General features: G+C 41.0%; 1 protein-coding gene across 5 annotated transcripts in view; it reads left to right on the top strand.

The window, feature by feature from the left end:
- Positions 1-12,067, top strand: part of PPP2R2C (protein phosphatase 2 regulatory subunit Bgamma) — a 378,716-nt gene that overhangs the window by 334,983 nt on the left and 31,666 nt on the right. For all 5 annotated transcript variants that reach the window (XM_043972712.1, XM_043972715.1, XM_043972714.1 and 2 more), the window contains one exon: positions 6,342-6,506. In XM_043972712.1, coding sequence (XP_043828647.1) covers positions 6,342-6,506 — 165 coding nt within the window. The remainder of the gene's footprint in view (positions 1-6,341; positions 6,507-12,067) is intronic.

The following is a 12,067-nucleotide window of genomic DNA, read 5'->3' as shown; positions in this document are numbered from 1 at the left end:
AAATGAAAATACAATAAAAACACAGATCACATTACATTTTAAATCTATAACAAAATGCAGGCTGTAGGGAACCTTATGTGTGGATTGGTGGTCCCTACACCAAGCTTTCACTCTTTTCTCCTTCCAGTTGATTCAATTAAGTATTTGTTAATTACTGTATTAATTAATACATTAACTAATTAATGTATTCAGAACATTGTGATCTATGCCAGAGAAAATACAAAATTTATATGAGCCTTTGCTTCTGTGTTTATCAATTATTATAATAAATTTTAATAGATTTTTATCATTTAGATTTTAATAGACTATTTTTATATATTTCTATTTTATAGATTTATTATTATTATTGGAATAATACATACAAAGACAACTATGATGTTCTGAAGATAACTCAGCTAGTCAGAGCCAGTTAGTCATAAGGAAGAACTTAACAATGAAAGCAGGAGTAAATAAAAACAGAAGTAGTCCTGGGCACCTAGTTTCCCTCCTCTGAGTTTCAGGATCCTGTTCTTTTAGGTAAAGGAGGTAATTTAGATAAACTTCAAGGTCCCTTCTAATTCCTCATTTTTCCTGTATATACGGAAAAAATTCCTAATAGCTAAAGCTTCCCCCAAATAGAATCAGTTACTTCTCACTAGAAGCCTGGAAGCAGGGACAGGAGAAGCACCTGTCAAGGATTCTGCAGAACAATCTTCTACTTAGACACAGTTGGATGGGTTAGTTGGATGCCCTTGTGGGGTCCCTTCTAATTCTAATCCTGCTATTCTTTGACCTACATCTTCCCTCAAGGCACAAGTAGTCTAGCTGAGGTCAAAACAGACACCTAAAATGATTAGAAAACTAAGGGTTAAAAAAATCTATGTGACAGCTCAGAGAATGTGTGCAGTAATGAAGGTTTACTGAAGGATGTGACATGAACTGAACTTTGGAAAATGAGTAGGAGTTAGTTGGATAGAGGGTACCGATGAGGTAGACCCTTCCAGAGACAATGAATAATATGAACAAAGTCATGAAGACAGGGAAGTGTGGGATGTGTTCAGAAACTGAACATTGGGTCAAGAAGAACATACATGCACGAGGAAGTAAGACGGATGAGGAAAGCCTTGGATGCCCAGCTAATGAGATAGGACTATCGAGACTCACTGGGAACAGAGGTGCTCAGACCACATCTAGAATATGTTTTTCAGTTCTGGCCTGTGCGTATGAGGAGAGAAACTGATAGACTAGGAAATACAGAGAAGGGTGACCAGAATAGACCCCTTTCACATGTCACCTGTTCCATGAAGTTTTCCATGATTTCTCTGGTTGCTCACCATCTTTCCTCTACTGAATTCTCCTAACATTTACCATTTATGTTCATTATTTGGTCTTTAGAACAGAATGGCTTGTATGGTCATTTGGGTATTTTGTTGGGACTGTTCCTTTACTAATGCCTTACTTCGCTGTCTCATTCTGGCTTGGAGTTGGCCATCCATTTCTGAAAGCAGTGATCTGGCAGGCTCTACCATGATGGGCAGCCCTTGAGTCTAGGCTTCTCAGTGGAGTGTAGCTGTTATTCAAGGATCAGTCTAACTCAGTGGCCAAGAGCTCATCACCAGAAGGTGGTGCTTCTCTTCTTCCTATTCCATCTCCTAATAGTTCATTATTATATGGGACTTTACAGATTACTAAACTCTTTAAACATCTGTCAGTCCTTTGATATATGTAGGATGTGTAATTATCCTCATTTCACAAATTTATTCACAGATTAAAAGTGTATTCTACTTGGGGCAGCTAGGTGGCACAGTGGATAAAGCACCAGCCCTGGATTCAGGAGGACCTGAGTTCAAATCCAGCCTCAGATACTTGACACCTACTAGCTGTGTGACCTTGGGCAAGTCACTTAACCCCAACTGCCTCACCAAAAAAATAAAAAAGTGTATTCTATTTTCCAGTACTCAGTGGAGTCTTTCAGTACTTATAGGATCATAGATTATAGGATTAGAGCTGGGTGAAACTTTAGAGTCCACTGAGGCCTACTCCCTTGTTTTACAGACAAGGAAACTGGGGGCAAGAAGGGGAAGTGACATCCTCAAGGTAGGTCACAGAACTAGTAAGTGGTAGAGCCAGAGATTTTAACCCAGGTCTTTTGACTCCATTTTCAGCCCTGTTTCCACTACATCTCTCCCTACTCCCTCTGTATTTTGTAAAGTGTTAAGCATGAAATGTAATATTTGCCCAATGAATGTAATTAGCTTCCTCTGAATAGAAGTGGCACCTTTGAGATAGCAGTGACCTTTTGTGAACTCAAGAACTGGCCTTCAGTCCTAGGCAGGCTATTGAGTGTATTTCTAAAGGCTAAAATGACAAAGCCACAGAACTATTTCTATTCATAGAACTCCAAACCCATCCTTTGTGACCATGCTGAATGGAACATTAAGCATCTATTCTGATGTTATTGGCATTTTATAAATAATTGCATTTCTTTCTAGACACAATTTCAAGTTCACTTAACAATTCAGAACAATTTCAGACCAACTCCAAGCATGTGTAAAAAATGGTGGGGTATGTTTTAACATGAGAGAATAAATATATATATATATATGAATATGCATCCATCTCTCATCTATCTATCTATCTATCTATCTATCTATCTATCTATCTATCTATCTATCTATCTATCTATCTATCTAATGTGTGTGTAGATAGCTAGCTAGATAGACAGGCACATACTTGTAGGGAGAGGGAGGCAGAATTGGTTGGTTCAGACCTCTGGTACAGCTATCACTGTGAACATATTCAGTCTTGTTCTACTGAACCTGTTGAACCAACTTGGTGCCCTAGGGAGAGCACTAGATTTAGAGTCAGAGGGCCTGGGTTCAAATCTTGGCTCTTTCTTACTTGTCATGTGGCTTTAGGCAGGTCTTTTCAGTTTTGTGGGCTTGTCAGCTCACTTCTAGTTGCACTATATATCTTTTTTGTGTGTGTGAGGCAATTGTGGTTAAGTGACTTGTCCAGGGTCACACAGCTAGTAAGTGTTAAGTGTCTGAGGCCGGATTTGAACTCAGGTACTCCTGACTCCAGGGCCGGTGCTCTATCCACTGCACCATCTAGCTGCCCCTGCACTATATATCTTAATGGGATTTCTGTGATAATCTGCTGAGATGATGTATGTAAAACATTTTGCAACAGTATGCACTATATTCCGTAGGGAACATAATACTTATAGCAGAAGTGCCACCTAGTTCAACCCTGCCACTGCCCTCATGTAACGCAGGAAGAAATTGAAGTCCATACAGGGGAAGTGACTCACAAGCGTCACAAGGGTCACACAAGTGGCAAGTGGTAACGTCACCTTCTTACTCTAAAGTCAATTCCATTCCCAGGGCACTGAACTGGTTTTATGGGTGTCAAGAGAGCAAAACAATTCTTCCAGAATAATACTTGGCCATATGCATATGTAGGCTGCATCTCAGGTAAATGTGAGCTTTTGATTGTGGCAATAATGATAATGAAATTATTAAGACTTGCTGTGGCCTCCTTAGGAAACTATATCCCAATACGGAATTGTTTTCTTAAAGGACCACTCACAGAAAATTATCATTTCTCTTAGGAATGAAGGCCGCATGCCATCCATCCTCCTCATTTAAAGATTTAAGTTTCAGAGGAAAAGATATTATATAGTGTATATCTTCCAAAGTGCCTAGCATAGCACTGTGCAGTATTAAGTGTTGGCTGATATTAAGGTAACATACTTCTGGAAACCTACTGAATTGTAAGCACCCATTAGGCTACTTATCTCCCTGTCTCTCCAAAGAGTTATCTTCAGTTTGATGAAAGATTTGTTGTTAGAGTAATAATTTTTGTTGTTGTTGTTGTTGTTGTTGTTGTTGTTTTTTGGCGGGGCAATGGGGGTTAAGTGACCTACCTGCCCAGGGTCACACAGCTAGTAAGTGTCAAGTGTTTGATGCTGGATTTGAACTCAGGTCCTTCTGAATCCAAGGCTAGTGCTTTATCCACTGCGCCACCTAGCTGCCCCCTACAGTAATTATTTTGACAGTCTTAACTTAGTTTATCTAATTTATTGATGTAACTTGGACTAATATTCATTCTTGGCTGAAATGGAACAAGAGAGCTACTTGAACAATTGCCTTAATAGGCAATTTGATACTGGAAAATGAAATGTTTCACTTTTGCACAGCGCTAATCCTTTTACTAAACAGAAATCTAACTCCCTATAATTTGTACCCATACTTTCTAGTTCTGACCACTCAAGTCATATAGAACATATCTGATCTCTCTTCTGCATGACAAATCTTCAGATGTTTAAGAATATTGATCATGTCTTCTCTTAAGTCTTTTCATCTTCTACATAAACATGGTTTATAAATATCAAACACAGCTTACAAAATTCTCAAGTGGAATCAGGTTAAAATGTAATTAGGAAATGTTTAACAAAATAAATAAAAATACAGTATGACATACATAATGTTAATTTGTGGTTTTCTAAGTCAGTATGGGGCCTGCAGGGAATAGTTTCTATCACTAGTTTAAAAGGTCATGGGCATCTTGCAGCTTGGTTGTAGCTACTACTCCAAAACATGTTCCAATTTGTCAGTGTTCTTCTAAAATCTTAGCACCTAGAACTGAACACATATCAGACCAGGATCTTGTTAGTGAAGACCACAGGTCTTTTCAGTTTTCCAAGCTTCAATCAACTCATCGCTAGTTGTGCTGCATATCTTATGGGATTTCTGTGATAACCCACTGAAATGATATAAATCAAATATAGCCAAACTTAAATAGAGAGTCCCAAATGTTTTGCTGCCATGAGGCTTTTGGAAAATGCTGTACTTCTGTCATCTCATTTATTGTCTACCTTCCTCCATCTCTGTGATTTTGCTCATGCTTTCCTTTTCCCTACCTCCCACCATACATGGAATGGACTCCCCACCTACGACTTCCATCTGTTGAAGTCTCTTCCTTCAAGGCCTAGATCAGATACCACCTCTACCATAAGCCTTCTTTCACTTGCTTAAAGTAAATGTCATTCCTAACTTCTCCAGCTTCTCATGGTGCTTTGCCTGGATATCTCTTTTGCTCTTTTTTCTCTCAGTTTATATCATGGCTATTTGCTTATACATCTTTCCTTTCATTAGGTCATAAACTGTTTTAGGGCAGCAAGACCTATGCTGTAGCTGCCACTGTATCCATGGGACCTAATGCTTTGAACATAGTTGGTGCTCAATCCATATTTGTTGAATATATGTTGAATGAGTGAAAAAAGGAGGGGACTGGTAGATAGAACTATCGAATTCCATAGTGTCCAATATTTGTGCTAAACATAGTTATATCTTTATGACAAATATAACTCCTTCATTTGTGGAGGGAGCCAATTTCTCTTGTGAACCATAAAGTCAAATATCTTTCAATGAAATATAATGGTAATCTGTCATATTTGTGTATTACTTGCCAATTTATAAAGTATATTATATTAATAATCATCTCATTTGATCCTCACAATAACCTTTTAGGGCAGGGCATGTATTATTCGCATTTTATGGATGAAGAAATAAGTTCATAGAGGTTAAGGGACTTACTTGCCTTAGGTCAAATAGCTTGTTAGTGGCAAAGACAGGACTAGAATTTAGGTCCTCTGACTCCAAAGGAGACCAGAGATTATTCTACTACATTATATTTCCTTTCTAATGCAGAAAACTGAACCTGAGTAGATTGTTGGAGGCAGCATGAGAAATACCAAGAACTCTGGATTAGATACAAACATAGGTTTAAATTCCTGTTACTGCCACTTACTGACTGTGTGACCTCAGAAAAGCCACTTGGCTTCCTTGTTTACATAATCTTAGATTTAGAAGGAATATGTGAAGAGTCATTTAGTCAAATCAAAAAATCCCTTGAACAACATTGCCAAAAAGTAGTCATCTAACCTGTATTAAAAACCTCTAGTGAGGAAACATCAGCTTCCAGACCCACAGAACGAGGCAGCAAGAGCCAATGCTATCTAAGGTACCTTTCTAGCTCTAAATGTGGTGGCAAGATCTATGATCTTACACAAGTCTTCTCTCTCAGGCCCTCACTTTCCTTATCTGTCAAATTAATAGCTTGCCTTAAGTTTCCTTCTCATTCTAACTCTAGGATCTGAGAGCACTTCAATATTTTAGAAGTTGATAACCTTTGAAAAAAATGTTTTGAAAAATAACAATCTTTTTTGGACAATATTATGCAAATGCCTAGGGCTGTTTATTTGATGTTTTCTCCATTCCCGAAGGTCATGGGCTTACAGAATAGCCCAAGGTCAGCCTCAGTTCCAGATGGTATCCCTTAACACAGTTGCTCCTCAGACATTGTCGACATCAAGCCAGCCAACATGGAGGACCTGACTGAAGTAATCACGGCCTCAGAGTTCCATCCCCACCACTGTAACCTCTTCGTCTACAGCAGCAGTAAAGGGTCCCTGAGATTGTGCGACATGAGAGCGTCGGCCCTCTGTGACAAGCACTCCAAGCGTAAGTGGCTGCCCCTCGCTCCATGGCTCCAGTAGTCTTTGTCCTCTTGCCTGCAGGGATGGCTCCCAGAGTCTTATAGGTCCTGGGGACGGCGTGATCTTAGTCTGGGAAGACTTCACAGCTACAGCACAGGTGCCACACCATAATTAGACTTTCCTTGTCTGTAGAAGTCTACAGGGAAGTTTTGTGGACACCTTTGTTCCTTGTGTGGCCCCTAAGATTTAGATGCTAATACATGACTGCAGCACAGGTCTCTCTGTACTTCGAGGATGGGTAGCACAGAGGCTTTGCCAGTTACCTTGTATCCATGGGAACAGAGTCAGTGTTGTCTAACATTCTGAAGAACCATAGAATGTTACAGTTGAAACTGACTTGAGAGATCACTGAGCCCAGACCCCTCCCCTGTCCACAGGAGCTCCTCTCTTAACCAGATATCACAGCAATGGGAGTGCAACCCCACAAGGCATGTCAGGCTCTTGAAAACAACAACAATAGTAGCATCACCAATGACTCACATTTATCAGGGGATCAGAGTGATCTAATGGAAAGACGTCTGAAATTCAATTCAGAAAATGTGGTTTTAGGTCTCAGCATAGACTTTTAATTAGGTAATGTCCATAGGGATTACAAGAGAAGGGATTGTTCCCTGGGACTGTGAGATTCAAGTTCTCACCTGTAAAACTGGGAAAAGAGGTCTGCCAGAGTGCACAAAATCTACCATAGGAGACAGAAAATTGCTGAGCTACATCAGGGGAGGGAATTTCCTCTTCAGGCATGCCCCATACAAATGAAAACATGGCTCCAGTTTAAAAATAAAAATGGAGGGGCAGCTAGGTGGTGCAGTGGATAGAGCACCGGCCCTGGATTCAGGAGGACCTGAGTTCAAATCTGGCCTCAGACACAACACTTACTAGCTGTGTGACCCTGGGCAAGTCACTTAACCCCAATTGCCTCACCAAAAAAAACAAAAAATGGAGATAATAATACTTATATAACCCAACAAATAAGGTTTGTATTAGGAAGGATTCATAATACTACTTGAATTAATAAGTAGTATCTTAAAACTGAAATATCAGTCACATAGAGTTAGGTACAGGGCTTGTTATTTCCTTGGTCTACGGAACTCCCAAGTAAAGAAATTCACTTTAACTAATGCAGATCATCACTTTCTCCCTAGCTTTTAGTCTAACGGCATTGGGCAGCTGGGTGGCACAGTAGATAGAGCACTGGCCCTAAAGTCACGAAGACCTAAGTTCAAATGTCATCTCAGACACTTACTAGCTGTGTGACCCTGGACAAGTCACTTAACCCCAATTTCCTTAAAAAAAAAACATCTGGGGCCCTCTCTAATTGTTCTGATGTATATCTTGCTACTGGACCCAGATGGCTCTGGAGGAGAGAGTGAGGTTGGTAACCTTGAACAGCCCTCCTTCACTTAAATCCAGTTCAGTACAAGTCATGGCATCACCCCAGTGTTATGGTCCTCTTCAAGAATGCAGGACAACTCCAAGTGCATTGGCCAAAACATGGGTCCTACATGTAGCAGATTGGAAAAATAGATGACCCCTCCCAAGTTTCAAAGGATTTGCATATGTAGCTGCTCTCTTGTCTATTATTCATCAGTCTACTTCTTAACTGTTTGTCTTGACTCTTGGTCCCAAATGTTCTGAAGTTTTAGGGGTAAGTTGAGATAATTTCTTTTTCATAAATTATCAATGTCTTATGAAAAAAAAAGAATGAAGGACAACCAACAAGTCTACCAGTTTCCTGAGGACACTGAAGAGGTTAGGGGACTTGCCCAGTGTCACCCAATAGTCTTTGTCAGCGGCAGAACTTGAATCTAGATCCTCCTGGCTTTGAAGCTGGCTCCCTATTGACTATACCATGATACTTCCAATTCATCCTAAATATAGTCGTTATATTATAGTTATTTAACAATTTTAAATGATAATATTATGCTTCAATAGTTCTATAACTGATGATAACATCTTAATTATTATAATAGCTCATACAGTATTTTTTTTTTTACAGAAACCCTTTGTGGTAGGTAATATAATTATCATACTGATAACAGCTAGGGCATCTAGGTGGTGAACTGAATGGAGTACTGGGCTTGGAGGCAGAAAGATGTGATGAATTCAGATCTAGTCTCAGACACATATTAGCTGTGTGACTCTGAGCAAGGCACTTAGCTGCTATTTGCCTCAGTTTCCACCCCTGTAAAATGAGGATTATAATAGCATCTACCTTACCAGGTTGTTATGAGGATCAAATGAGAAAACATTTGTAAAGTGCTCTGGAAACCATAAAGCACTATGTAAATGCTGGCTATTATGATATGATGAGGAACATTGCCTGTGTAAACCGACGGAGCTAGGAGATGTAATGTTATGTATGAGGATGTATAAGGTCGGCTTGACTGCAACATGGAGGGTAGAAACAATATATGATAAATTGGGGAAAGACAGTTGGGATGAGATTGTGAAGGGTTTTAAATGTCAAACGAGAAGTTGGTATTTTATCCCTCAGGCAATTGGGAACTACCACAATTTTTTTGTTCTTTTGTTTGTTTGTTTGTTTTTGTAGGGCAATGGGGGTTAAGTGACTTGGCCAGGGTCACACAACTAGTAAGTGTCAACTGTCTGAGGCTGGATTTGAACTCAGATACTCCTGAATCCAGGGCCGGTGCTTTATCCACTGTGCCACCTAGCTGCCTCCCAGTTCTGTTATTTATTAATTGAGTGACCGCAAGGAAGTAACTTCTCTCTAGGCTTCAAATTTCTTCACCTTGTTGGTACAAAACAAGGGATAACCCTAGGTGATCCCTAAGGTCCCTTCTGGTTCATCTTGCCATGGTACTTTGGAGAATAAGACTCTCATGGGAGGAGAAGAGGTAATAGGATTGTAATACATGTCAGTGGAGAGAGAATACACACCAAGAAAATCATGGGTTTTGCAAAGTAGCCAAGTATGGAAAACATATCACTGCTGAAATAGAAATCGGGGCAATAAGTGGCACCCAAGCCAATCCTTGTGCGCCTGGGGCAAATTTCCCAATCCTGTTCTTGGATAATTTAGAGACTGAGCCCCTTACCCGCACCTTCACAAGATGTAGTTCTTCAGCATTTCGCCCAACTAAAGTGTGAGAGTGTGGTCACTGATGAATCACTCGCAGAACTGTAGATCTCGGATTTAGGAAGGACCTAAGCTGTTCACTGGTCCAGCCCTAACCAAACCTTCACAAGTTGTAGTAGCGTAAAGAAATAAAAGGATCGGATCAAATCTCAGACTTCATGATCTTCAGGACATGGGGATGTGTACCTTCTTCTCTGGAAAACCAAGCCAAGTGAGGGAACATTCCGTTGTGGTTAGGGGCGTGTGTGTGTGTGTGTGTGTGTGTGTGTGTGTGTGCGCATGTGTGTATGTATGCTTGTGCATGTGCATGTGTGTGTGCACGCGCATGTGTGTATGTGTGTATGCTTGTGTGTGTGCATGTGTGTGTGTGTGTGTGTGTGTGTGTGCGCGCAGTTAATCCATTCATGTTCAGAGGACTCTCCTTGGGGCTAGGCTTTTTACAAATTCGCCCAATCCCTTCTGTCTAGCCAAGCCTAGATCAGACCATGCATCACATCCCATATAGCCATCCAGTCAAGCCATCTTGGCATTGCATCATAGGCCCTGGGCACTCTCCCAATCTGACCTTTCTTTCCATGTCCTGCCTTAGTCACAGTGATCACATCAATATTACCATTGCTTCTGGAAAGGGGCATGTTGATTGACAGTGGTGTATCCACTCAGAGCCTCTGGGACTTCACAGGCCACAACTTTTTGTTTGTTTGTTTGTTTGTTTGTTTGTTTTTGTTTGTGTGGGGCGATGAGGGTTAAGTGACTTGCCCAGGGTCACACAGCTAGTAAGTGTCAAGTGTCTGAGGCCAGATTTGAACTCAGGTCCTCCTGAATCCAGGGCCAGTGCTTTATCCACTGTACCACCTAGCTGCCCCCCGGCCACAACTTTTTTATATGTTGTCTCCACCTGTTGGAATATAAGCTCCTTGAAGGTGGCATGAACTGTCTCCCTCATGTATTTGTTTCCCCATTCTCTGGCAATACATTAATACATTCTTAATAAATGCTTATCCCATTTTGTTCAATGACAGAAGTTCATAGATCATAGATTTAGAGTTCCCAAGGACCTTAGGGTTGGTCATCTTGTCCAACCCTTTGATTTTACATCTGAGGAAGCTGAAGCTCGGGTTAAGTGACCTGATCATGTTCACACAGATTGTAAGGACCAAAGTATTTGAACACAGGTCCCTTAGGTGACATTGTGGGTAAAACGCTGGGGCTGGAGTCAGAAAAACCTGAGTTCAAATCTGGCCTCAGATATTTACTAGCTGTGTGACCCTGGGCAAGTCACTTAACCCTGTTTGCCTTGGTTTCCTCATCTGTGAAAGTAGCTGGAGAAGGAATCTTTGTTAAAACAAAACAAAACAAATGAAATCAGGAAGAGTTGGACACAACTGAAAGAGCCAAACGACCCCTGACTCTATCTATATCCAGTATTCTTTCCTCTGCACTATCAGGTGTAGACACTAGCTGTGACCATCACAGCTCAGCAGGAGCACCCTATGAAGGTTATCCTGACACGTTTCCTCCCTTCTCCTCCACCCATGCCTTACACTGTCTAATTCTTACAGATGGGTGCTGGGGAGGGGAGGGGCAGTGTTGGACATAGCTGACATTGATTGGCCATCTTGTCCAACCCCCTTATTTTCCAAATGAGGAAAGTGAGGCTCAGAAAGAGGAAGTCATTTACATAGTCACACAGCAAGTCGGTGGCAGAAGAACCAGGACTAAGTAAAGTATTTCTCAGATTCTAGACTATAGTTCTTCACACTATACATCCTTGCCTCTTCTCCAAAGTCAGGCCCTGGGGGGGCAGCTAGGTGGCACAGTGGATAAAGCACTGGCCTTGAATTCAGGAGTACCTGAGTTCAAATGTGACCTCAGACACTTAACACTTACTAGCTGTGTGACCCTGGGCAAGTCACTTAACCCTCATTGCTGTGCAAAAAACAAAAAACAAACAAAAAACCAAACCAAAACAAAGCAAAAAAACAAAGTCAGGCCCTTTATCCTCTGTCACAGAGCCAACAGTCGGGTCACAACGGATGGGGATGGAAGGTAAAATTCTTGGCTCTCTTGCAAGAGAGAGAAAGCATTTGATGCCTGGAGGGAAAGCGGGACCTGATGGATATTGATTAAACCCCATTTTCCAGACCCATGAGTTAGAAAATAGCCATTTAATGTAACAAGGCTCCTTGGACCTGGAGTCAGGCTCTTTGAGCTCGATAAGCACTGGTAAGGTCAGTTTATAGAGCCTGGGTGACATAATGGGGAATGGTTTTCAGCAGTGCTGGCTCAGCTGAACCTACCAAGAGGCAAGTGCTGTGATAAGCAGGGAAGCTTCAGGACCACGAATAAAGCATAGGCTAAAAATAGAAGAGCAAAAGGTCATTCTGGAGTCACAGAATCCCACAGAACTTCAGCTACAAAAGCTG

The sequence above is a fragment of the Dromiciops gliroides genome, chromosome 6, assembly GCF_019393635.1.
Source record: "Dromiciops gliroides isolate mDroGli1 chromosome 6, mDroGli1.pri, whole genome shotgun sequence".
Classification (NCBI taxonomy): domain Eukaryota; kingdom Metazoa; phylum Chordata; class Mammalia; order Microbiotheria; family Microbiotheriidae; genus Dromiciops; species Dromiciops gliroides.
Note: the sequence above shows the minus strand (reverse complement) of the source record. Positions and strands in the feature narration are given on the sequence as shown.